The 27,834-nt window shown below is 33.2% G+C and overlaps 1 protein-coding gene across 1 annotated transcript in view; it reads left to right on the top strand.

Moving 5' to 3' along the window:
- LOC141557544 (nuclear receptor coactivator 5-like) overlaps positions 1 to 27,358 on the top strand; it is a 32,589-nt gene extending 5,231 nt beyond the window's left edge. Inside the window, exons 3-10 of the mRNA XM_074293339.1 lie at positions 10,509 to 10,583; positions 15,924 to 16,009; positions 16,150 to 16,276; positions 19,763 to 19,962; positions 21,806 to 22,081; positions 22,967 to 23,170; positions 25,124 to 25,264; positions 27,036 to 27,358. Coding sequence (XP_074149440.1) covers positions 19,818 to 19,962; positions 21,806 to 22,081; positions 22,967 to 23,170; positions 25,124 to 25,264; positions 27,036 to 27,085 — 816 coding nt within the window. The 5' untranslated portion in view covers positions 10,509 to 10,583; positions 15,924 to 16,009; positions 16,150 to 16,276; positions 19,763 to 19,817 and the 3' untranslated portion in view covers positions 27,086 to 27,358. The remainder of the gene's footprint in view (positions 1 to 10,508; positions 10,584 to 15,923; positions 16,010 to 16,149; positions 16,277 to 19,762; positions 19,963 to 21,805; positions 22,082 to 22,966; positions 23,171 to 25,123; positions 25,265 to 27,035) is intronic.
- The last annotated feature ends 476 nt before the right edge of the window (positions 27,359 to 27,834 follow it).

Raw genomic sequence — 27,834 nt, 5'->3', positions numbered from 1 at the left:
TTTTTTGCTTTGGCTAGAGGATAATAGTTAACTCAGAGGTATAAATAAATCTACCTTGGATCTTTGAAGACCCCCACTGGAATATCTTTTAACACCTCTTGTCGCACCCTAGGGTTTGCTTGAAAGACAAGGGTGGAGGGAGACTTCTACCTGCTTTCTTACCAAAAGGGAGGAGAGAAATCCAGCAGCAGCATCTCCAGGAATAAAAGGTATAAAAGGTTTAAGCTAGGTTGATTTTTGCTAAAATAATAAAATTAAATTGTCAGTGAAAAGAGAAATGTTAGGAAACATCAAGGCTTAGCTGAGTCCATTCCATTGAAGGTCAATGGTCTTTTCAAAGATATCCTAGCAGCCCTGTAAAAGGCCCCTTTTCAATTTAGTGTAATTTACAAAATATTTACTAAGCACTGGGTATGGAAACAAACAAACAAAAAATTCATTGTGCTATACTAGGGGATAGATTGGGCTGGGAATAGTAATGGATCTGTGATTCATTGGCAGAGGGAACTCCTGAGTGAGGAACCTCCCTCTACCAACACAACTGGGCAGCTTCTCTGTAATTTAAAGTCTAAAGAGCTACCTAGAATCCAGAGAAGTGAAGTGATTTGCCCAGGTTATGAAACCAGTATGGTTCAGAGGTGGAAAACGACTTCCACTTCAATACCAATTGTCTATATGGTATGCCCTGCTGCTTCTCCATACTTAAAACTAGTACCACTGGGTACTGCTATCTTGCCCTACTCTTGATCAAATCCACTTTGTCATTGTTCCTAATGGGTGTATGTTTGTCTACTCCTCTACTGCTTAATTCACCTGTAACTTTCAGGGTCAAAGTGCTTTTTCATGAGCAATTTTCGTATATTATCTCTTAAAAGAATAGAAGCTCCTTTATGTAAGAGAATCCAGAGGAAATGCTGATTAAACAACTTTGAAAGTTACATGTTGAATTTCTGTGTTTAAAAAGAAAAGTAATCTGGACATATTAGAGATTTGTCCTCTTTTTCTGTTTTACTTTATATATGAAAATGTATATTTTCAACAAATAAAATAAGTGCAGAATTTTAAAAATAAAATTTAGGACATAACAAAAAGAATGTAAACTCCTTGAAGACCAGAACTGTCTTTGCATTTGTATCCCCAATGCTTAGCACCTAGTTGGCTTAATAAATGTTTGTTCATTCATTCATATGCACCTCAGTTCTTTCAGAGCTGCTGTCCTCCCATTTAAAATGACTTCATTTACCTTATAGCTTATAAATGAAGTTTTTATATTATTTGTGGATTTTAATTTTACTATTTCCCTATTACAATGCTTATTAAAAATTGACTATCATTGGTGAGAAACCTGGCTTTATTGGGGAAATTTTCTCTTTTCAAATGGTGGTGTGAAATATTTAATCATTTTGATCCTGAAGGCAAATAACCTGAATTAATTGTTGTAGGATTTAAAAATGTCTTCGTGGGTCAAGGTTAACAGAGGACAAACTCAAAGATGTGCTGCAGATAAAAGGTGAGGTAAAATACCCCCTAAATATTTGTGCTAGCTGTATTCCATTAGAGTTTCAACAGGTTAGTCAAATTAGATGAAATTATCAACATTGTTTTCTAGAGTTGTTCACTACTATTTAGTTGTGAAGGCTTTTCCTAGAGGAAGTTGAAAGAAAGACTTAGTATTCTTGTGGGTCTATGAGTCTTTGAATATGTTCATTTCTTTCAGTTTAAATAGTTATATTTAGCAACCTTAGCTCTCCAGAGTGCCCACACTCTAGATGTCACAAACGTTTTTCACTAAAATTTAAGACATTTTCCTCCTATAACCCCTCAGAACCTATTTTTAAAGACAATTCTTAAATATTTGTTTAACTAGTTTAAGTCCACTATAGATTCATGTTTTGAAAGATCTGTTGGTTTACCTTTCAAAAAAACAACATTACAGCTTCAGTTATATGGAAAGTTCGATTAATCATATTACCTTGTCCCTTCATGATGCAATATAAATGAACTATCTTCTCTATATAAATCTTATTTGTTAAACCTTTTCAACAGATGAATTTACTCTAGAATACTTTGACAGGTTTCAGTTTTATAAAATAGTTCTTATTTAAAAATTTTAGAATGACTCAATTGTGCTTTGGGGTTTTTATGGTTGTGTCTATGGTAGTATAACAGAATGGCATGGAACTATAGTAATATAATTTAGGCTAAAGATCCCATACCATTTCTTAAAATACTGCTTATTTTAAATTCTAGATAGAATTTAGTTTATTATTTGTAATTTTTGTCATTTTAACGAAGTAAATTGATTTCCTAATGATCAACCATCAGTGTAAATTTAAAAGGAAGTTACTTTAAAATTAGGTGCTGTGGATTTATACTCCTGGAATTAGACTTCATAAAAGTGGGATTTCCTTGCTGTGGATACTCCCTCTACAAATTTGGCAGATTACAACTCCTCTATACCTTAGATCAGTTTGATGAGTAGCCTTTCCTGGGGGGGAAAATCATCCATTGACTTTGAAGCTAATATAATCATTGAGGCTGGTCCTCTGGGTTCTCCTAACCTTTCCTTCTTGAGAAGACCTGTCAGAGCTCATGCTTTGTTTGCTTTGCTTTTTAGAACCCAGTGTTGTGTCCGTACCTGTAAACTTCAGGTTCTACAAAGTCACCAGAAGATCTAGGTTCTAATAGTGCAGTTGTTAACCAGCTATGTGACCTTGGGCAAGGTACTTAACATTTCTGACCTTAGTACCCTCATATATAAAAATAAAATGAGGTGTTCAGACTAAGTGATTATGGTTAGTATTATTACATCAAAATAGAATCATAGGTTACCTAATAGTAGCTGTTATGGAGAAGTAGTACTTGCTGTCATGGTCTATAGCTTAGGATGCATTGTCAAAGGAAAGGATGGCTCAAAACTCTAGTGAACAATGGAGTCCCTGAATTCTAAAACCTCTATCTGAAAAATGATAGCTGTGAAATCAAGCATCTTCTTTAGTTTCATAAATTTTCAAAATATGTCTGATAAGAGAAATCTGGGGAAAATTTTTATCAAATTTTTTTCTTCATTAATAGAACTTAAATACCATGGAATTTCTTTATTTTTAAGCAAAATCTGTTTCTCTTGACATCAAGATATCTCTTGATATTTACCTAGTAAATGGAGTGTGACCAAATAGCTGTCATTGAAATATGTGATTCATAGAATCTGGTTCTCAGATAAAAAAACAAAATTTCATTCTTACGTAAATGAAGCTTTTCATTAATACTCTTTGAATCTTGATCTAGCATTCTGGAACCTGAAAAGATTGAGAGTAGCCTGAAAATGCAAAGGTGGCATTTCCATTGTCCTTGTTTGATGCAGAAAAATAATTGTCTCATTACATTTTAATGTTGTTTCTTCTTATCATTCTTCAGAAACAGTGACAATTGTTGCTTTGATTTTCTATAATTTTTAAAAAAAAAATTTTGGTTTTTTTCTGCTTCTAGGAGTTTCATATTTTCTGTGTCTTGGAGCAGTTTCTTAGTATTTAGAGTTCACATTAGTTTCCATCTAGAGCAGAAGTTGTATAATTTCCCTCAATTTTTTCTTTTGATTTGGTTTGTAAATTTTGAGTGTGTTTTTGTGTGCTATTTTGAAAGGAAGAATTTTGACAGGCTATCTTTAGAGTAATAGGAGTTTAGATAATTGACATTTAGACAAAAAGGTGTCAAAGCAGAGAGAGCCCTGAACTTGGAATGAGGAAGAACTGCATTGGAATTCTTCCTCAGCTAGTGCTACTTCATCTCCCTATATTCCCCCCATCCCTTCAATTTGCTCATTTGTAAAATTGGGGAAATAATAGCCTTTATTTCCAGGGTGATTATGAGAATCAAATGAGGAATGTGGAAAGCATTTTGCACGTCTTAAAACTCTGTAAATGCTAGCTATTATTTATTTGCTACTTGTTCTGTATTTAAAACTTGAAATCTCCTTTGAAACTAATTTTTACAGCTACCCTATGAGGTAGAGAATGCATAGGATTCCAAGGTCATGAATGAATCTAATTACTAAGAGAATTATTGAAAAATAGTTAAGTGATATGTGTAAAGACACTAACTCTGATTCCTATAATTAGCCATGACATAGGATAGCAATGTAGTTGAAACAGTTGTGCATCTAAGTCAGTGACTTTTAGTTTAAAAATCTGGCTCTGCTGCTTATTATCTGGGGGACATTGAAGTTACTGCCTTTCTTTTGCCCTCATTTTCCTCATCTGTAAAAAAAGTAAAGGGTTGAACTAGATATTTGATCATTAACTTTGACATTCTATGATCGTATTATCTCTTTAGGCCTAAGTATTCTCATTTATAAGAAGTATCATTAAGGTCCAGTCCAACCAAAACTTGATATTTAGGCTGCTGTAGTTGATACTAAATTGTTGTATCTTTCAAAGAGCACTTAAAAGTTAGAGACTTCATTCTGTTATTTGAGTTTCTGATGCTTTGGATTATTTTGAGGTGAGCTACTTAAATTTTGTCTTTTGAATAACTTTTCATAGAATAACTTTTGCATTTTACTAGATTGGACAATACAAGCTCTTTCCAGTTTTTGTTCACTGATTCATATTTCTTTAGAGAAGCATTAAAATTCAAATTGTTTTCAGTAAAACCAGAAATAGCAATGACAGTTTTATGAGTACATTTTAAAAAAATTAATTTAATTAATTTTTACAAAAATTTATGCATAGGTAATTTTCCACATTGACAATTGCAAAACCTTTTGTTTCAAGTTTTCCTCTCCTTCCCCCTACCTCTTCCCCCAGATGGCAGGTTGACCAATACATGTTAAATATGTTAAAGTATAAGTTAAATACAGTATATGTATACATGTCCAGACAGTTATTTTGTTGTACAAAAAGAATTGGACTTTGAAACAGTGTACAATTAGCCTGTGAAGGAAATCAAAAATGTAGGCAGACAAAAATATAGGGATTGGGAATTCTATGTAGAGGTTCATAGTCAACTATGAGTGCATTTTTTTTTTAAATTATATATTTTTTTATAATATTATCCCTTGTATTCATTTTTCCAAATTATCCCCCCCTCCCTCTACTCTCTCCCCCCGATGACAGGCAATCCCATACATTTTACATGTGTTACAATATAACCTAGATACAATACATGTGTGTAAATACCATTTTCTTGTTGCACAATAAGCATTAGATTCCGAAGGTACATGTAACCTGGGCAGACAGATATTAGTGCTAACAATTTACATTCACTTCCCAGTGTTCCTTCTATGAGTGCATTTTAAAAAAATTTCTTTATTTTAAAATTTTCTCCCCTGTGGGTCACATGATGACTATTTAATGAGTTGGGGGTAATTGAGATATAATAGGAATGTTAAAGTATTTTTTGTGTTCCTAAAGTCTTTTGGGTCACAAGTCTTAAAACTGGTCTATACTTATAATTATGAGAATGATATTTTTATAGATTTTTGCTTGTAATTACAGTAGATATATAAAGACAAGTAGGAACCCAAAATCCTTTCTAGAAAGTCACTTAAGCAAGCATATTTTCATATTAAGTAGCCCTTTATACTCTTTAACAGATTTGAAGAAATCAATAGCTTAGCTTCACTCTTCAAGTTGCTATAACAGTTTATTAATTGGTTCATTTGTACAGTATTAATTTTGGTTTACTGTAATTAATGAGTCAGTTCTTACGCTCTTGCCTATCACATTTTACACCCGCAAATTGGTGTTTTAGAATAAAATTTCTTTGTATTTCTTCCAGAATCCTAGGTAGTTGTCTGTTGACTGATTTTCAGAGTCCCTGACCTTGAATATGGCATGCTTCCCTTTGACCAGTTCTGTCTGTTGTCCAGCTGGTTGAGATGTATTAAGAGCCCAGAAGGAAGCTGTTTGTGCATTAGTGAATTGTTTTTCTTCAGTAGCTTTGTCTGAGTAACCATTGGATATGACTAGTTCTTAGCAGGTTTTCCATTACATGAGTTTATATATATATTCTAGCATTGCTTAGAATAAATGGCTTGGCCAGGCCAGAAATGTCCCCTCTAGTTAAGGAGGTGTTTGAGGTGAAGCATTATGCTTATGGGTTACACTAGACATTCTATTTTTTTTGCCAGGTAATTGTATCTTGAGATTTCCTTTCTTTTGCTGGACTGTTGGGTTCCAGATATCCTGCTGTTTTTCTCCTTGGAGCCGGCTGGCTTTCTTGGCATCAGTCAGGCTCATTTGCTAGGAAGCTCTGTAAGGCAAATGCAGTTTCCTTTTGACTTATGTACCTCAAACCATCTGCTAATGCCTTCTCTTGGTCTTCAGACTTGGCTACTGTAATCAAAAGAAGAACTGAATCAAGCATCTGTGCTTTTCCTTTTTGTAGGAGAATATGTTTCCTAGGCACTCTTTAACCCTGTCGATCCAGATTGCCAATAGGAATTCTTGTTTTGTAGTTTTTCCATTCATTTTCTTGGTTTCATTTATTTTCTTTGTGCAATTTAAGCTGTTTGTTACTTAATTTAAGTTAAATTCATCCCAGCAAAGTCAAATGTACTATATATATTAAGCATCGAGATCCACAGATATTTATTAAATAGCTACTCTTTAAATTTTTTAAATTTCAGAACTTCAACAAAAAAGAGCATTGCTATACCCATAGCAGAACACAAGAAAGGATTCTATATGAAACTGTCTCCATTTTATACTTTTTTTTTTTAAGTATAAATTTTACAGATTACTTTCAAAACTGTCCTGCTTGTTTGTCTTTCCTTCTGAACTTTTTTCTTTAATTTTCTATTTATTTAAAGAAATCTTGCAGTGGCTCTCCTTTTTTGAGCATTGCCATTGCTATCCCTTTGCTGTCCCATTCCTCATTTAAAATCTTAGAGAAAGGAAGGGAAGAAAAAAAACTCTTGTAGCAAATACGCATAGTTGAGAAAAGTGAATTTGCACAACAGTTGTGCCCCAAAATATATACATATCTCTTTCTGCATCTTGGATCTGTCACCTCTCTGCCAAGAGGTGGGAATTATCAAGTAACAGCTTTGTACTAGGTACTGAGTATACTAAGACAAAAGTAGACCTTCCTTGGTGAGCTTTTGATTTGTTAGGGTAAGCATTAAGTTCACATGTATGTAAACAGAAAGTGAATAAAACAAATAGCAGGTTTGGGTAAGGCATTGCCAGCTGAAACTATCAGAGAAAACCTCATGAGGCTGGGAATAGCCTTGGATATGAGCTTTGTAGGAAGCTAAAGATGTGGAGATAAGAAAGGGAGTCCATTCTAGGCATAGAGGACAGTTTGTGCAAAGGCATGAAGATGGGAGACCAAATATCCTAGACAGAGTACAGCAAATAGGCTCATTTGAAGTGCTTTCAGGGGAGAATAAGATGTAATAGACTTGGAATACTAGATAGTATTCTAATATAATATTATATGTTATTATAATACTATACTATAGTATAGGTATATAGTATAGGTAGTGGTTAAATAGGTTTTAAAAAAATCAAGCTGAGAGATTAGTATTTTCTGTTTTGTCCTACAGGCAATAGACAATAATTGTAATTTGGAGAGCAGGAGAGTGAGAGGCCTGTGCTTTAGGAGGGTCACTTTGGCAGCTATGTAGAGGTTGGTTCAGAGAAGGAAGGGACTTCAGGTATGGAGATGATTAGGAAGTCAGTGAGCATTGTGCTAGTTGCTACTAGGGATTCAGAGATCATGCTTTATTAGGTGAGATACGTTGTATACAAAATAATGCATAATAAGTAAGAAGAAATTCAATCTTGTATAGTGGATAGAGTGCCAAATTTGGATGTTAGGAAGACTAATTGACCATGGTCATCTCATCTTTCTGAGCTTCTGGTAGCTTTCTTAAGATTTACTATCAAAATATGAACTATATGATCAGTGGATATATTAGGTACATTAGAAAAAATGTGAAGTACTATATGAAACCTAAGTGGCTGAAGGTTAATTTCCAATTAAATAGACTCATTTAATGTAGGAGATATTTAATAAATGTTTTATTTTGAATTAGAGAAGGTGGCACTTAAGTTGAATTTTAAAAGAAATTCAGTAGAAGAAAAAAAAGGGAGGGGTTAGTTCAGTCATCTGAAAAAGCATGAAAATAGTTCGTAGTAGAAGCCTAAGGAAACTTTGGTCTGAGTCCCAGAGATATGTGGTCAACCAGTAGAAGGTGACAAAATAGACTATATTCCTTCCTCCTTAAATAGCCAGTAGTTTATCTCCAACACAACCTTTCCCCCATACTCCCTCACTTGTCAATCTCACCATTCCTGTACAAGCTCCCAAATTTCTAGATATTCACTACATAAGGTTCAAAAGTACCATTAGGAAGCCTTATGGTGGGTTTCCCCATAAATACCTAACTCCTACCCTTTAGACCAAAACTTATTAAACTGTGGTTTGTTAACCCATATGAGGTCACATAACAATGTGCAGGTAGTGAAAAATAAGGCAACAGAAAGAGGTATCAGATATTCTGCCAAGATTTAATTCTTTATGTAAAAATAAACAAGCACATCCATCTTATTAGCATGCAAATTTACTTGCATCTTTAATAAATAGTAAAATTATGTGTATCCCAAATAATTGTTTTAAAATAAATTTCTTTATAATCCATTATTAGTAAATGTCTGATTTATATACATATTTTTAATACCTGTAGATCCAGAGTTGTGTAAAAATTTCTCAGGCAAAAAAAGGATCACAAGTGGAAAAAGTTTAAGAAATCCTGCTCTAGATTATTATCTTTTCTCTGGAGAGAGAGTACTTCTGAGCAATGATGGATAAATTAGAGGTCTTTCTCCCTCTTTTTTCATCATTTTCATTTTGGACCAAAATATAAATAATATTTTAATAAGCTTTTAATTCATGAATCTCTTGTTTTCACATCTTTTCTTTTCTAATCAGTCTGGTGTTTTTTCCAAGTAGAGAAAGTGTTGTTAACTGATTAGTTTCAGGTGAACCTTTATTATATCATAGGAATGAATCATTTGTGATATTCATCTCAGCATTACAATATCTCTGTCTTCCTCTACTGAGTTCTCATGTAGACTTAACATAGGAGGGCACCAACATTCTTCCATTCTCTCAAATTCATGTCCTCAAAGTCATCATTATATCTAGGCAGTCATTCCTATCTTCATAAAATCTCTTGTATTTATACTTTTGCCTTTATTCACAGTTTCTATTCAGGTTCTCATCAATTCACATAGACTCTTAAAATCGCTTCCTAATTGGTCTATTGGCTTCAGGTTTCTCCCCTCTCATCTAAAGCTGCCAGAGTGATATTTTTTCTAAAGCATAGGTTTGACCAAGTCAGCCCTCATCTCAAATCCAGTGGTTCTTTGTTGATTGTATTATTTCATTTTATTCATTAATTGTTCATGATTATAATTATTCATTATAATCAAATATTATTTCATCCACTTCAAGTTTCAACATTTTACATTTTATAAATGTGCATGTGTAGTTTATAATCTATATAGTTTATAAAATATAATGTACACATTGGGATTCATGCTGATATATTTTTTTTATTAATGAAAAAAGTTTAGAGAACATTGGTTTAGAGCAGAGGTGTCAAATTTACTTCTAAGCTGGAGGCCTTAACTAGATAAAAAAATGTAATTAGGAAATGTTTAATAAAAAAATTAAAGAACATCGTAATATAACTAATATTAATTTGTGGTTTTTTAAGTCAATATGCTGGAGGCAAGGATCTGTGTTAGTTTGAATTTGACACTACTAATCTAGAATATGGGGGAGAGAAGACTTTGAATATCGAGATAAAAATTGAACTTTATTGTTAGTAAATCATTCTTCAAAATTTTGTGGTTTTTTTTTGGTAGCCTTGTGCTTTCATAGCAGTTTAGCACAAACACTATATGAAGTATGTTAAAATTTAAACTTTTAAAAATTTATCCTCAAGTTCCCTAGGCTGTACAACTTCAAATAGTACTTAGGATTAATAAACTTTTAATTTATATTATGACAACTTTCATAACCAAAGTCAGATATTTTTTCCAAGTAGATAAAATAATATAAGTTAATTTTGCTGAATTTTTACTAGTAGAAAATATTAGCCAGATTTTCTTGGGAAAATTAGTATTGTAATTGATTATTTTTAGGGTAGTTAATTTGAGGAAATCAGATTAGTCTGCAATTTCTAGTGTTGATTCTCAAAACAACTTTTTGGTGAGTTGCAAAGTTTCATAATATTTACCTAATACATCTTTCTTATGATAAATTCACTAAAATACTTGTATGAATATAATAAAACAAAAATAAAAAAGAGCGGAAATGGAAGAACTTGAATCATTTTTATTTTAATCTTCAAAGATGATTATTTTTGGAAAATTCAACTTGTAACTTTGAATCTGTGATTTCATCTGTATGTTTTAGATATGTGAAAATCAATATTTTGGGTAAACTGCCATTCTGTGTGTAACTTTGCATTTATTATATTTGTATATTTTTAGCATAAATCCTTATAAACCTCATCTGATCATTTCTTCTGGAGATGGTCACATAAAGGAAAGTGAAGACACTAAAAGGTAAAGTTTTTACTAAAATGGCTGGTTTTGCTAAAGATTTCAGAAATTACTTTTTGTGTTTTAATGTCTACTCTTTTTTGGTTATAATTATTGATGTACTAGTTGCTTATTTGGTAAATAGTTTGGGTTAAATTCAAATGTCATTTGAATGATAATGGAAGCAAAAGGAAAAAGTTTCAAATTAGGTGGAAAATGGAGAATGGTAGGAGAAGGTTGGGAAGGGCCTGGAGGAAAAGTTTGAGAAATTCCCAGAGCAGTGCAGCCAGATGAGAAATGAAATTTTCTGAATTCAGCTCCCTCCTTAAATGTAAATTTGTGACTCTATACTCCAATCAGAGGTACAGAACGTGGGGTCCTAAGGCTGATGGGATCTAACAGAATGATGATGATGTCCCAATACTAAGAGGGTCAGAGGAAATTAAGGAGAGGAGTGTAAGAGGATAGGACAAGTGGAGAAGATTTTTTAAAATAGAAATTTGAGAAAATGTTTAGCTAGAAGGACCAGTAGTCTGTAGGGAGGGAATTTCAGAAGATAAAGAACTGACAGATGAGGTAATCATGGTTCAGTGGAAAGGCCTTGGGGTTTAGCAACAGAAGCTGCATTGGACTGTGAATTCTGCCTGTTATGGTGTAACACCTTTCCCAGTCTGTGTAATGGCTTTAGATTTCCCTTTTCTAATATGTAAAATAGGGGAAAATATAGCTTTGTTAGTGGATAGAACATTAATTAGATTTGGGAGTCAGGTGGTCCTTCTTGAGACATTTTAGTTAAGTAACTCTGGGCAAATCATTCTCAGCTTCTTCCTCTGTAGAATGGAGGTAGGAGTAATAATAATGCCTGTATCCCAGGATTGTTGTATGGATCAAATAAGATAACATGTGAAAAGCTCTTTGCAAATTTGACCTTAAAGGTTAGCTATTTTTAATTATTGTTATTATCATTGTCTACCTTCAAAGATTATTGTGAAAATCCAAGGAAGTTATCCATAACAAAAAATAAATATGAACTGTTTTTATAGAACAAAATTTATAATGTGGAAGAGGGATGGGATCAGGAATATGGATGGAGGGAGAAGCTTTGCAAAAGAAAACTACTTTCTCAGAGAAAGAATGATTGAAGATACAGAGATATTTTGAAGTAAATAGAGGAAATAAAAGCAATCTAGATGGTTCTTGTGCTCAGTAAACTAGGAAGTGAAATCATCTGTTGAGTATAAGAGAAAGGGGAACAAACAGTGCTCAAAATAAGATTTGTGAACTATTAACAAGCATATGAGAGTCATTAAGGGAAATGCAAATCACAGCAACTCAGAGATTTACTTAGGAAAGTTGGCAGACAGCAGAAAATGAAAATAAATGAATTAAGTACTTACTATAGCCAGGCCTATGGTAAGTGCTGGGAATGCAAATGTAAAAGTTAGACAGTCTTTTAGAAAAGTGGTAGGTAAGGGGAAGAAGTTTTACCCTTTGGCATCAGTGGGATTCATTTGAATCTCAGGGAAGTTGATTGACATATCCTTTCTAAAAGTACTCATAATATTAATTGTGGTAGTTTACATTTCCTGTTGTCCCTAAACTAATCTTGTATAAGTGGTTTTCAACCTGGCCCTTACATTGTATCATCTTTTCAAGGGAAGCAAGATGATAGAATTACATCTTTAATGATATGTCAATAGTAGTAATCAATGAAATGATGCCCTGGGGCATGAGCTTACCTGTGAATCTGCACCTTGTTACCATGTTCGGAACAGAAGGTAGAAATAAAATAATTACACATTGGTAAGAAAAGATGGTTCACCTTGGTTGGAAAGTAAAGTATAATGCACTGTGTGATAGTCTGGATATGGACAAAAATTGGACATATTAACTATCCTAGGTAATAGAGATGTAATTTCTAAAGATCCATTTTAAATAAGGAGAAGTAGAGCATCAGAAGGGAAGTTTTTTAAGATGGTCCGAATGATTGGCTGAATGAGAATAGTCAATACTAGAAAGATATGGAAAGAGAAGCATTATAATTTCACTTTTGGCCAAGCTTTGAATTGATCCAACTATTCTAGAAAGTCATTTGGAATTACATGCAGCCATACAGGCGCATGCACATATATGTGCACACACACATGATTTCAGTTATGTCCAACTCTACATGACTCCATTTGAGATTTTCTTCAAAAAAAAGAGTGGTTTGACATTTCCTTTTCAGCTCATTTAATAAATGAGGAACTGAGACAAACAGGGTAACTTGCCCACATCACAGGTACGAAGTGTCTGAGCACGGATTTGATCTGAGAGATGAATCTTTCTGACTCGTGACCTGGTACTCTCTCCACACTGTGCCACCTAGCTGCATCTGCTTACTCTTACTTTTTCTGCCTCCATCTCTTCTATGTGTGTGTGTACACACACTCACACACACATATCCAGATTCATGAGACTAAAATAAAATACCCATAGCCTCAAAGATAGGAAGAAAGGTCTTAGCCATATAGGCCAGAACAATCATAGTACTATCATTTTTGTAATAGCAAAGAATTGGAAACAAACAAGATTGAGCAATGGTTAATAAGCAAATTGTGGTATATGAATGTAATAGACTCTTACTGTACCATAAAACATGACGAATATAGAGTTTAAAGATGCATGGGAACACACTTGATACAAAGTGAAGAACTAAGAAAACATTGTATTATACTGTGACCGCAACAATGAAAATGAAAAGACCAAATAAAAATGGAAACTAAATGCTATGTAATTATCATGAACCAAGTTTGGTCCTAAATGAAAAATAAGAAAGTCCCTTCCTTTGCAGAGATTGAGGACTGTGAATATGGAATTTTGCATGTTCTATCTGACTTGATTAATATTTTGATTAGTTTTGCTAAACTGCTTTTTCTTTTATTACACTAAGCATGGTTCTTTGGGTGGGGAGGGGGAGAAAGATATTTGTGTAGAAAGGTAAAATAAAAATAAAGAATACCAGTTAATTTAAAATTTTAATAAAGAGGAGAGCTGGAAAGAGTGAAGAAATTTCCCAGTAGTCACTTTGGGATTGACTGCAGTAAAATAAAGGGAAGCAGCAATGAAAGACATAACTTTAATCAGTGGAGTGATCTGATGTCATTTCAGAGGCCTTTGTGGTGAAGCCTCTTCCTCTTGATGCTGGTAGAGGATTACAGGTGTTTCTCTTAACTGAACTTAATACAAAGAAAGTAGGAGAGGAAGATGAGTTATTGGAAAGTGACAGTGAAATTTAAAAAACAATAAAACACTGCAAGAATAGTCAGTGCTATAGGATGAGAAGTCAATCAGAGATGAATCAGAATATTACTAAGTAGTAATGAGGGCCCTCAGTAATTAAGTTCTTATTTATCAACTAAGTGTACCAATATTTAGCAATTTTGTGAACCTTTTCCTGAGTCTATATATCATTTTTAAAAAACAAGTCTGAATAATGCTTTTTACATTCAGATTCAGTAGATATGCATATCTTGGCAAAAGCAAAAAATTTAAGTCCCTTCTCTTATATTTCTAAATTTATATGGACTTCAAAAAAGCTATTTGTCTCACCTACTTTAAAGATGAAATTTGTGCAGTTTAAATTAATAATTTTATTATGTGTGCTTTTCCTTACTCTATAAATGTATATAAAGTGTAAAATTTAGTAGTTTTTATTGACAGAAGTTAATTTCAAGTAACATTTCAGTAAATCATATCTAGGGTGTCTATTGAATAATATTGAAATGTATTTATAAACTTCTATGGAGAGACCTTCCAGAATCAGTTAATTAAATACCAGTTCAGTATCTAGTTTCTTGGACCTATCAGCTTATTCTATTTACTTGGTTTTGGTGGCATGTTTTCTTTAATTTTACTAAAATAAAAAGTTTTGCACCATCCAATTCCGGGGAAAGAAGGCAAATTTGGAGAGACCTTAAATAGAATCCTTTTTCCTTCACAGGGTAATATATAAGAAAGTAAAAACAGTATTTTAGCCTTCTTACTAGTTTTCAAGCTCCTTGAGGGCAAGGCCTGACTCATTTCATTCTTAATATCTTCACTGTGATTAAGTAGTACATTGCCTATGGCAATTCATTCATGTGCTTATTGAATTTGTTGCATGTGAATACTGTTAAGGGTTGGAAAGAATAAGCCAGTGTTCTGAAAGAATATATCATTGAACAATGTCATGATTTAATGGAAGTGGAAACTCGATGTGTGGGATTCTTATTTTCTTTCTTGTAGATTCCTAACCTAAAGATCACAAGTTTAGAGCAGTGTTTTCCCAATGCAAACTATATGGAAGATAAACAATTTATATAATCTAGTTCTCTACTATGTTCTCTGGAACAGAAGTAATAAAAACCACAAAGAGGAAAGCCAGAAAGAGATTTGTTTATTTTTGGAAAAAATAATTAATTGCTGCCTTATTAGTTAGTGTCTACACCTGGTTGTATATTCCTTATGGACTAAACTTATTGATCCACACATTATAGTAATCGGTGAGCAAATGCTGTCATATTGTTTTGATTGCAACTTGTATTTCTTTTGTGTCTTCTGTAAAATCACTGGAAAAGGGGACTCTGACGTGGATAAATAAATAGATTCTTATGTATCTTAATATTTCTTTCATTTATACATTTAGAAAGAAAATTGATTACTAAAGTTTTAGCTGTTGTTTTTAGAGTATTCTGTATTCATTCAATAAATATTCAGTAAGTAGTTGTAATATACAGGACTCTGCTCATGGACCTAATTCTGTTTAAACTGAAATTTTAAGATTTTATATCCCATTTCTTTGGCATGAAGGTCTAATTAAAATCCTTCAGGTGTGAAATTTTGCTTTACCTTTTCCAAGTTTTTACCTCATAAAATGTTGTAAAGAAAAATGTTGTAAAACTGGCTTGTGTGTCATTTAAAGGTGTTTTTGATTTTCTGTTTAAGGGCTTTGCAATTGAATTGCAATATAGCAACGAATGATAGTGCTGAAGAAACATAAGACTTAAAATTTGACTGTAATGACAATAAAGAAATGTAAATTTGTCTTATTTTTTCTATCTTTCTAGCATAAGTCATGTACTGAGGTTTAAGTAGTTATTGAATGAAATAACAGATTGAACTTTTTAGATGTCTTGAAGTGAAGGGTTTTTTTTAGTATTAAGATGTCTTGACTGGTCTCAGACACAACACTTCCTGGCTGTGTGACCCTGGGCAAGTCACTTAACCCCAATTGCCTTAAAAAAAAAAAAAAAGATATCTTGGAAATTGCTGTCAAATGGAATGTGTGGATGTGTTTAGAGGAAAAATATACATGAATAAAATAATTTATTTTCATTTGTACAGTAACTTTGAAGAATTATTGGGGAAAGAGTATGATTATTCTAAAGGAAGTGAAGATAACTATGAGAGATACCAGTATTCCCATAAAGGTAATGACAGTCTTTGAAATTTCACTAACATTTTCTGGAGTTTGGAGAGATTGTATAGATTTTTATTTTGTTTTGTAAAACTCAGCAGTTGGCTTTTGGAGATCTTTTTTTATTTTTTAAGGTGGTTCATTATTTTCCAGATGATGACCACAGTAAGGACCATCGAAAAGAGAAGCTTTATCAACAGTTTTACCAACAAATACAGAATGAATATGATAAAGAAAGACCTTCAGATTGCACTATTGTTTCCATCAACAAAGACCAAAGGTAGATATATTTCCTTTTATTGCATCAATTACAAACTTTGAAGCAATGTGGTGGGTGGGAAAGAGTGTTGAATCTGAGATTCATTTTCCACTGTACTGCTTTCTGTCTTTGGGACCTTGACCATTGATACTTGAACTTTTTGGATCTCATCACGAAAGTGAGGTGATTGGCTAGATGAGCTCATGTTCCTTACAGTAGCATATGTAATTAATTGAGCCTTCACTTTACATGATCTGGAAATGAATTCAGTGCTCCACCTCTTTTGGAGGTATAGTTGAATATTAAGGAAATAAATTGGTGAAATTTAGGAGTCTTTCAACAGTTCCAACATGGGTTCATAGGCTAGCCAAGGGTTCATGAGACAAGAAAAAGTTAAGAACCCTTGAGCTATAAAGAGAATCTACATAAGGTACCTTTAAATCCTAATAGATTTATATAAATGACAAATGATAGCCATCTCTCAAGCTTGCCTTTTTATGTAAGTAGATTTATTACTTTTTTTGTTTCTTCAATTTGACCTATTTAAAGAATTCACTTTCATAATAAGATTTTTTTTGGGGGGGCAGGAGATAGGGCTTTTTGAAAGCAAATTCTTAGCTCCATTTGACTTTGGACTTTAACTTGGTTGGATTGTTTTGCACTAAGGAACACTCAAAAGAGACTTGAAAGAGTATTGAAGAGTAGGAGAGTACAATTTCTTGCACATTAGGAGATTATAGAATTTCATATTCCATCTAGAAAACTGAAGATGGCTTGGATTCATTCAACAATACATTCTTAATGTTGAACTCAGATCCAGAGGTAATGAAGAATCAGTGTATTTGATTGTTTGTGGTCCCCTAGAATTCAGTGTCTCCACTCTAAATCCATTTGCACCACTAATAACCCAGACTGGGTTCATTGTGTTATTCTTAGAATAGATTAACTTCCTCAAAATTGGTAAGTGTTTCAAAATTTGACTTAAAGCAACCTTCACTGCTTTTATAATTGAGACTCCAGCTGCTCCATCTGAGATAGCACTGGTATTTTTGCTTCTTTTATATCTAAAAAAACCATATCTACTGGTATTTAATTCTAGTACTTTGTCAGGTATTGGAGAGGTATATTGGACCACTAATAACCCAGACTGGATTCATTGTGTTATTCTTAGAATAGATTAACTTCCTCAAAATTGGTAAGTGTTTCAAAATTTGACTTAAAGCAACCTTCACTGCTTTTATAATTGAGACTTCAGCTGCTCCATCTGAGATAGCACTGGTATTTTTGCTTCTTTCATATCTAAAAAAACATATCTACTGGTATTTAATTCTAGTACTTTGTCAGGTATTGGAGAGGTATATTGGAGATTACTTTTCTTTTCCTTCTGTCTGGAGTGGCTTTTTAAAACAGCTCTTCAGATTTTATCTAAGCTTTGCCTGGTGTTTTGCAGTGCTGGCATTTTGCCATGGATTAAGATACTGTGGTGGATGAGCTCTTCAGATGCAGCTTAGGAAGTCCTCTGCCATTCTGCAGTTGTGCTCCTCCTGACTGGGAAATGTAAAATATTTTTCACTTGTGACAAAAGCATTTGAACCTTATATAGAATAAATTGGTCAACTTAATTTTAATTAAATACATTCCAATTTTCATAGTAAATGAGCATAAAATGAATTGTTTTCAAAGTAATTTTGTATAATTGGTAGGGAGTATAAACGTAAATTGTTCTTCTGTCAAGTAGATTTTTATAAATTGTCCACCCTTTAAAAATTATTTTTTATTTAAGTTTCCTTTAAATTTTTTTTATTTTTCAGTTATCAAGCATTTTTTTTTCTTTCTCTTTTTTTTTCCTACAACCTCCCTCATTCATATATAAAAAGTAAAGAAAAAACAAGTTTTCTAAGAAATATGTATAGTTAAGCAAAACAAATTCCCCTATTAGCCATGTCTAAAATTTCATTTTGCATATTGATTCATTGCCTTTCATAAGGAAACTAATCTACATTTTTATTTTCCAAAACTGTGTGGTTTCTTCATTGAGAAATCAGCTTTTGTATCTCTGTGTCTCAGAGTCAGAATACTAGATTCACCTATGCCCAAAGGGCAAAAAGGGCAATCAAACTCTGTATATCCTTTGATCTAGCAATATCACTAGGTCTGTATCCCAAAGAGATCACACAAAAGGGAGAAGGACCTAAGTATACAACAATTTATAGCAGCTCTTTTTGTGATAGCAAAGAATTCAAAATTGCAGGAAGTGAATGCTCATTAATTGCGCAATAGCTAAACAAATTGTGGTATATGAATATAATGGAATAATGTTGTACTATAAGAAATGATGAGTATGATTTCAGAAAAACCTAGAGAGACTTAAATGAAGTGATGTTGAGTGAAGTGAGTAGAATCAGAAGAGCATTGTACATAGTAACAGCAAGATTGTGATGATCAACTATTATAGACTTAATTCTTACCAACAATACATCAATTCAAGACAGTTCCAAAAAACTCATGATGGAAAGTGTTATCCAAATTCAGAAAAAGAACTTTGGAGTGTGAATACAGATCATAGCATGCTATTTTCACTTTTTTGGGGTGGAGTGGTGGTTTTTCTCTTTTGTTTCCTCTTTCACAATATGATATGTCCACTAATGTGGTAATATGTTTGACATGATTGTACATTTATAATCTATATTAGATTTCTTTTCTGTCTTGGGGAGGGGAGAGGAGGGAGAAAAATTTGGAATTCAGGATCTTATAAAAAAATGAATGTTGAAAACTATCTTTACTTGTAATTGGAAAAAATATATAATACAATTTACAAAAAACCTCAAGAATATTAGGTTCAAAACTATGCTGTTAATTTTTCAGAAGTGAATTATCTACACGGTACTAACTGCAGCAAGTATTGGACTATCTTAAAAATTAATCAGATAAGAATTTTTTCCCCCTTTAACTGTGTGTTGATTTTTTTTCAATTTTTCTTTTGTTTGGTAACTTTTTATTCTTTCTCAAATATCAATAGTTACCTTAAAATTTCCATTTTGAAAGGGAATGATAATGCACAATTATGTTTATATGACTATACTTAACCCACATGACCAAGTGACAATAATAATAGTCATATTCTTGTTACTTGCCATTTTGTAGATATAGAGTTCTTTACATATATTATCTCACTTGATTATTAATAGGGGGAAGAAGAACTCATGACTTTAGCAGGTACACTTTTCCCTTAAAATGTTAACTTAAAACTTGAAAATATTAGAGGATTACAATACAAATCTCCTCTTCTAATGTTTGGTGTCTATAGGAAGGAAAAGGAATACAGTGTCTCTCTGCCATCTAAAGTAACCTAAAGTCTAATGGCATGGCCTACTACTACTTTTGAGAAATCTCTTTTTATTTCATATTCTTATAATTGAGAACTAAAAGGCAAACACATCAACCACACAATGATTCTTTCTTGTGTTTGTTTTAAAGTAGTTTTCTTTTTTTAAATTTTTCTTTAAGGGACTATGCAGTGAGCATAGGTCATCGTTTGCAGGACCATGGCCTTGTGGTTGAAATGATTTATCTGACATCAGAGGCAAGTCTCACCTGTGCACTCCAGGAAGTAAAAAATGATGGTTCTCCTTTTTGTATTCTTGTTGAACAGTCCAATGTAGCACTCTCCTCTTGTACTGTAATTTCACTTCACAAGTCTATCACAAGTAAGTATAGCTACTTTTAGAAATGTTGCTTAAAAGTGTCTCCATTTAAAAATACAGTTCCATATCACTTTCTTGTACCCTAAATCATTTTATTGAATCCTTTTAAACTTTCCATTTATCACTTTCATAAAGAAAGCCAGATGACATAATATGAACCAATATCAAAACTTTTTATGTGGCTGTTGATGAATTTAAGTTCTGTAATCCATCTTCTTCATAATTTGTTCTAAATATCTAGTCCATAATGAGTTGTCTTAAATATTCCTTTCAGCTAAATTTTAGATCTTAGCATTCTGACCCAAATTCTAACCTAAAGTTATTATTAGAACTGTCACATTTGCTAATATTTTCACTTTGTCTTTATTTGCTTTATCTCTGGCCAATTTACATACCTTGCCCTCTCCACAATGCTGATAACTAACTTAAATCTTAGTTCTTTCTGCCCATTGTTTTGTCAATCTTTTCCCCTTCTCCATAACCCTTGAGTTAATCTAATCATTCCTAGTTGTAATGATTCATAAATAAAGATGGACTTTCTCCCTTTTACATACATACGGGTAGATTCAACTATATATGCACATATTTGTAAGTTGATGTTATCCTCCAGAAAAGCTTTTATTCTTGAGATAAATATTTTGCTCTTTCTTAAATTAGTTTTTTTTAGGGGTAGCCAGGTGGCGCAGTGGATAAAGCACCACCCCTGTGAAGTCAGGAGGACCAGAGTTCAAATCTGGCCTCAGACACTTAACACTTCCTGGCTGTGTGACCCTGGCAAGTCACTTAACCCTAATTGTCTTAGCAAAAACAAAAGAAAACAAACAAACAAACAAAAAAACAAAACTGTGAGACAATTCTAACCAGTTCAATTGATCTAGTAATGAAGAGAGATCCATACCCAGAGAGAGGACTATGGGAACTTGTGTGTGGATCAAAACAGCATTCAATTAGTTTTCTTTCTGAAAATGATGATTCACTTCTCCATGAATCTCATTTGTCTTCTTGTTTCAGTTATCTGGAGTGAAAATGTGTGAATGTAAAATTAAGATTTACATCTGAACAGAAAATTAAGGTGTTAAGACATGACATTAACCACATAATAAAGAAATGATATAATACTTAATTTTGACAGTATACCTATGGTTGAAGCCCACATGACATTATAATCAGTTATTTCTACTGTACACAAAATATATATTGCTTCAAATATGGGCTTTGTGTCTCTAAGGTTTTTTTGTTTTTGTCTTTTTGTTTTGTTTTGTTTTAAGTCAAGAACAAGTAGGTTTACACTGGAAGATAATTTCTGTAAAATTCAACACTCTCATTGTGAATAGCAGTATAATAACTCTGAAGTAGAAACTGTGGGCTATAGTCTTGGTGGGTAATGGAAGAGGATGAGATGGAAGAAAGAGAACAAGCAAGGGAACTTGTAGACTGGTCACTGTACAATCCTGCTGCCCCAAACATAAAGTAGGAAGAAAATGATTCTCTTTTGGCTAACTAATTCCTGTCTCTTCCTGACCTTTTCTGTTCTGAGGCCTCAAACTGAACAAATCACTTTGCTCACAATAAGAAGGGAGATAGTAAATGCATTATTGGTCTCATTTTTATAGATGCAGAAATGGAGGCAGATAGTAGGCACTTAATAAATGTTGGTTGAATTGAGTTAACTTGTTAGACGGGAACTAACCTATTCCTGATCGTATGACTTTGAGGTATCAAAGCCTGGGTTTGAATCTAGGCCTTATGCTTCTAACTCTAGGGCTCTCTCTAATACTTCATAAATATTTCATAATGTAACCAAAGTGTACAAAGATCAAGCTGGGTTTCTTTTTTTTTCCTCTAGTTCATCGCCATATGCCCCTGGAGGATGCATTAGCTCTAGTAGCTAAGGAATTTAGGACTATTTTGGCTGAGCGGGAACAGCAAGAAGGTGCTGGGATTTCACAAAAAGCAGCTGACCTGGTAGATGACTACTTAGAACGGGATCTCTGTGAAAGCTACTCTGTGCCTCTGGGCATCAAACATCTTCTCTTCCTGTTAAGTGAGGGAAAACATTTATATCAGGAGGAGTTGAACACCATCAGTAATTACCTGAAGACCAGAAAAGAAGAATTGGAAGGTATTCATGTATTTCTGTCCCCAAACTAAAACAATTTTCATCTTTTTAGATGAAATTCTGTTTTGAACAATATCATGTAAAAAAGCTTCATATCATCAAGTAGTAAAAAAAAGAAGATATCTTTATGATTTAATAGCCCTTTTGGTTCAGACTATTCGACTTAAAACAAAGATTAAATTGAATAGTTATGTAGGGTAGAAATGGCTTTTGTATAATTATGTCTATAGTAAAACTTTAAGCTTAAAGTTTTATTTATAAAGATGGGGGTGACTCTTTATAAAAATAGCTCATTTATGTGTGCTTTTTTTTTCCCTCCCCTGATGCAATTGGGGTTAAGTGACTTGTCCAGGGTCACACAGCTAGGACTTGTTAAGTGTCTGAGATCAGGTTTTAATTCAGAGCTGCCCCTTTATGCTGCTCTGTTTTAACAAAGTTCTTTCAACCTTGTGAGAGGTATGAGAATAATTATTTGGCTGGTGCGCAAACTGAAACTTTAAAGTCTTAAGTAACTAAGTCTTTTGACTCATGCCAATATTCATTTTAAGTTCTTATTTGGGCTCATATAATGAAATGGATTTGAGCAGTTTGTTTTACTACGATCTGTTTTTCTGTTATTGGATAAGTTCGTCAAAGTTGCTTAATCTTGGTTCAGAATAGATTGAGTTTGACAGTACATTTTGAAGAGAATTAAAATGATCACAATTTCTAAAAAAGAACACTTTAAGATACCTAATGATAGCCATAAACTGCAGATTGATGTTTTAAAAAGTATTTTTAAATTTCATGTAGCATCTCTAGAGCCCTAGGAGTTCCATTATATTATTTTCTGTTCAGTTGCTTTGACCTGTATTCTAGGTTCCTGCTGACCTTGGTTTCTTTTCTCAGGTTTTGTTGAGACACCAGATACTTCAACTGCAGTTGTGAATGCTTTGATTGAAGCTAATTTGATGCCAAGATCTCATACTATGGGCAAACCACCTCCTCTTCTTCCAACCCCTGGTAGGAACTCCTTCCAGGGCCAGCCTCTCCTTCCTCCAGTTAAGCCTCCTTTGTTAGGTGATAGGCCTGGAGGACTCCTTCCAACACCAGGTTAGTTTTGTCCTTTCCCCAGCAGTATTGCTTTATGATCATTCTCCCTTTGTTCTTTAGTTTTACTAAATATGCAGTTTTTGAATTTTGATATATCTATGAAAAATAAAAATAAACTTGCCTAAATTGGCAATTTCTACTTCACAAAAAAATTCACCTAGACGAATTAAAGTAAAGAACAAAAAGTGAAACTCTTGAGCCATTTTAGCTGTCCTATGAGTTCTCTTTTGAGAAAATGAAACAGTTATGACATTTGTTTTATTCTCCATAATATTGTAAACAAATGTGAAATTGCCTGGAGTTTTAGCCTCTAGATGGAGAAGATTCATACTTTTAATTAGTTTTTTGAATGAAGTTTATCATATGAGTTACCCAAGTTTTCCTTCAGAGTTAAGACTGAAGTCGATGAAGTGATGAAGCTTGGTAGGGACAGTGACACATACTCTCAGAATTACTTGACTTTTCTAGTATTCTTTTTTTTATTTGTTTTTTTCCTGAGCCAATTGGGATTAAGTGACTTGCCCAGGGTCACACAGCTAGGAAGTGTTAAGTGTCTGAGACCAAAGTTGAACTCACGTACTCCTGACTTCAGGGCTGGTGTTCTGTTCTATTCACTGCACCACCTAGCTGCCCCCTAGTAAACTTAAAGAACAGTTTTAGTGCTAAACTGAGATGAATTGTGTGCTTATTTCATTCTCTTGTTCTACTGTGTGAATTTATAATGGAGTTAATATTTCAAGAAGATGTTTGAGACTTTAAAAAAAATTTAAAAACTAAAGAAAAGGCCAATGATAGAATTTAAATAGTCTGTAATTAATTAGGTTAAAAAAATGATAACTTATAAAAAGATAATATATTATTTTGCATTTCATTACCATTACTTAAAAATTCATTTCTATTTATGTTAAATTATTTTCCTTTAAGTTCATAGTAGTAATTTTCAATCTTTTGCTTCTACTGTAACATTATTCAAGAAAGAGAGCTAAAAGAAGTTATTTCAGAATAAGTGCTCTGTACCATAGATTATCTGTTTAGGTATGTCATAGCATTAAATCTTAAGCAAACAATCTTAATTTTATTGAAGCTTTTCCTGTGAGTTCTACATTTATACCTAATTCAGCATTCCAAAGAAATCCAAATAGAAGGGGCAGCTAGGTGGCACAGTGGATAGAGCACCAGCCTTGAATTCAGGAGGACCCGAGTTCAAATCTGGTCTCAGACACTTAACACTTCCTAGCTGTGTGACCCTGGGCAAGTCACTTAACCCCAGCCTCAAAAAAAAAAAAAAATCCAAATAGAATAATACATGCCACTTTACTCTTAAGAGTTGTATACTCTTAGTGACATGTTCACCTGTATTAATCACATTTGTCTTTACTTAGGGTATTAGAGTCTGTGTTAGGTGTTGAAAGTTTCTTTATTGTACACTTAAGTACTAATTATAATATTTTTGAATGTAAAATGTAGTTATTAAATTTTGGTTTTCAGTTACCCTTTAAATAGAAAAATAGAATTGTGACTCAGGGTCAGTAGATGACATCATCAAGCATGGTGACTTAGGAGGAAGTAAATAAATTGTTAAGACAAGAGCAATGATGTTAAACTCAGGTAGCGTCACCAAAGCAGACAGGTACATGTTAACTTTAAAAAACTACATATTAATATTATTTTCTGTTGTATTTTATTTATTTTAAAAATATTTCCCAATTATATTTTAATCTGGTTTGGGCTCCCAACCATATTGGAAAACACTTTTCAGATCTTGGTCATAATTCTCTTTTAAAAAAGAAATCTGGGTGAGGGGAGGGGGAAGAAAGTTTTATCTAGAACAGTGAGCCAATTGGGTATGCATTTTCAGAGATTTTACTTTACCTAAACATTAGGGAAAATTGTTCCTGATATGAATATCTCATCAATTTATTTTTGTTGTTTTTTAATTTCATATAAATGTAGGACATTCTGGCCCCAAGGGTAAACCTCCTCCCCTTCTAGCAGTACCTTCTAAAAGACCTGGTCTCCTGGGATATGCACCACACCAGCCTGCGAAACGTCCAATGATGTGGGAGAAACCAGCCCTTTTGCCAACACCAGTAGGTGAGTTATATTGCAAATATTATGATTTTATAGATGGCACAAAAATTGTTGGTACCAAAATGCTTTAATAACCATTTTCCAATAAGCATATTCTTCAAGTCTTTCTGTGTCACACAAGCCTTTTTCCTACCATTTGAAGATTAGTATCAAGTCTCCTTTTGAAGCAAAAAAGATTGATTTTCTTATAACACATAAGTAATTGTGATTTCAGGATAAAAATAGTAGCATAAAACAGAACATACGATAATTATTCTCATTATCTCTCTCTGTGTGACCAAAATAATCTAGGCTCATAGATTTAAAGCAACTGGAGAGGACTTTTAAGAAAACATTGAGTCCAGTTTCCTTGTTTTGCAGCTGAGTGAGTTGAGGTGGAGACAGTTTTATATGACTTGCCCAGGGTCACTCAGATACTAAATGTATGAAGTAGGACTGGTTATTCTACTTTTTGTGATATTTGTGCCTAGGGCTTTATTCTTTGTGCTACCTAGTTGCCATAGACAAAACTGTCATTTCACTGACTTGCACAATATAGCCATGTTTCTGATATGCAGAAAAAAATGGACTTTTTTTGTTAAACATTGAGGGAAAAGATAGTTGAAAGCTGTAGTAGATCGAAGGAAATGGCTATAGGGGCAATTTCTGTCATTAGTTTTTGAGGACTACGTCATAATGTCTTCATGGGAAGGGTGATAATATTCTGAGAATTGCTGGCATTGTTAGGCTTCTGCCTAGAAGAGTAATTGAAATAGTAGGTTTTTGTAATGTTGTTTATAGTCAGGTCATTATGTGTTTTTACCATATTCCTCAATGAAGTTAAATAATAATAGAATGTTTTTTTTTTTTTTAAAACTTTTCATTCAAAAACTGCTGAAAGAATTTTCACTCTGTCCTCCAATATCATAACTCTTACAATATCTACATTAGAATAGCTAACCTGCAAGCAAACTCTCTCTGGCCGTTAGGTAAGTGAAAAGAAGAATTCAAGGCAATAAAAGGACTGTAGAAATTCAGAAGAAAGTTTTTAAGAGTAGTTTGTAGGAGGAGGTTGATCTTGAAGTAAAGGATTTGGATTGGAAAATAGAATATGTAAGGATATCAATATAGATTTTTGAGTGGCTTGTTGATGATACCATTAACTGGGTCTAGAACTTAGGTAGCCTGATTCTCTGAATACTTTTGTTTTCATGAAGCCATGATGTTCCTCATTTTATGAGATTTTTTTAAACCCTTTAATGAAAAATAAAAGTAAGTGCATGTCATCATTCAGGCAGAAGAGCTTGAATAACACTTCAAACACTGCAGAATGGTTGCTGCTTTTTAAAAAATCACAAATACACCTGAATTATCTGTTTTTTAAAACATTGCTGAAATCTTTTGTGTTTACATTATCTTAATTTTTAAATATATCTCCCCCCTATCAGTTGTAGCAAAGAATTTTTTAAAGAAGAAAAATCATTCCATCAAAATCTACCCCAAGTATCTACCATATCTAAGCATATTTTTACACAATATTATCACCTCCATAGTTCCTAACTTTGCAAAGAAGGGAGCAAAGTAAATTTTCTCAATTTTTTTCCCCAGAGCCAGGCTTTATCATTGTACCTAATTGCATAGTGAATCTGTTACAACCTGCAAATGTTGTATGTCAACATGTGTAATGTCATCAGTGGTGTGGGCTGGTGGGTATTGGAAGCTTACAAAATGGTGGGGTGAGGTCTGGAAGTTAGAGAAGTTCAGATTGCATTAATTTTGTCTTTTTGCCTCCTAGCAGTACAAACAGTGCAACCTCAACGGGCAGCTAAACCCAAACCTTTCTGAACTAAGGAAACCTCAACAGGGCCGGGAGGAAAATGGCAAGGCATTCCAAGCAGATGATGTCCTCTCTTCTTCATCACTAATGTCTGTATACCAGGCAAGAAACTTTATTGTAGCATACTTTCTGTTATAATCTACATTCCTACGGGGAATTTTTTTTAATTTGCGGAGACTGTCACAAGCTAGATGTTTGTGAAAAGTCAGTGTTGTAGATATTTTGGACCTTTAAGTTGTTCTATTACATATATTACACAATAAATTCCTTGTTTTACACAACCCCCCTTGCTCATTTTTAAACAGTGGTTAGATTTCATCTATTTGGAGAATGTATGGGGAAGGAAGAATTTTTTTTTGTTCAGTAACAATTGAACAAGATAGTCAACTTTTTTTTTTTTTTTTTTTTTTTTTTTTTTTTTTTTTGGATTTACATGGGAGGGGTTGTATAAGGGTGGGGGTAGGGTCATAATGGGAATTTTTGTATTGGAATGAAAAGTCTAAGGGGGAAAATCAGCTCAGGGTAGCTGTCTTTTCTAAACTTGAATAAAAAGGAGTTGTTTTTCTTCTGTCTGGGAACTCTCTCTTTGAATAAATTGTAATACTAGTGTTTACTTGTCTATACCAGATGTCTATTCTTGTGTTGCAAGCACCTTTTACTTTAAGTTTTTTGTCTTTTCCTTCATTAAAATATGAAATCTTATGTCTGGACTGAAAACTCTTAGAATTGAATACAGATTCTGTTGAAGTGACTTAGT

The sequence above is a fragment of the Sminthopsis crassicaudata genome, chromosome 2 (assembly GCF_048593235.1).
Source record: "Sminthopsis crassicaudata isolate SCR6 chromosome 2, ASM4859323v1, whole genome shotgun sequence".
NCBI classification, from domain to species: Eukaryota; Metazoa; Chordata; class Mammalia; order Dasyuromorphia; family Dasyuridae; genus Sminthopsis; species Sminthopsis crassicaudata.
This window is presented reverse-complemented; position numbering and strand designations above follow the sequence as displayed.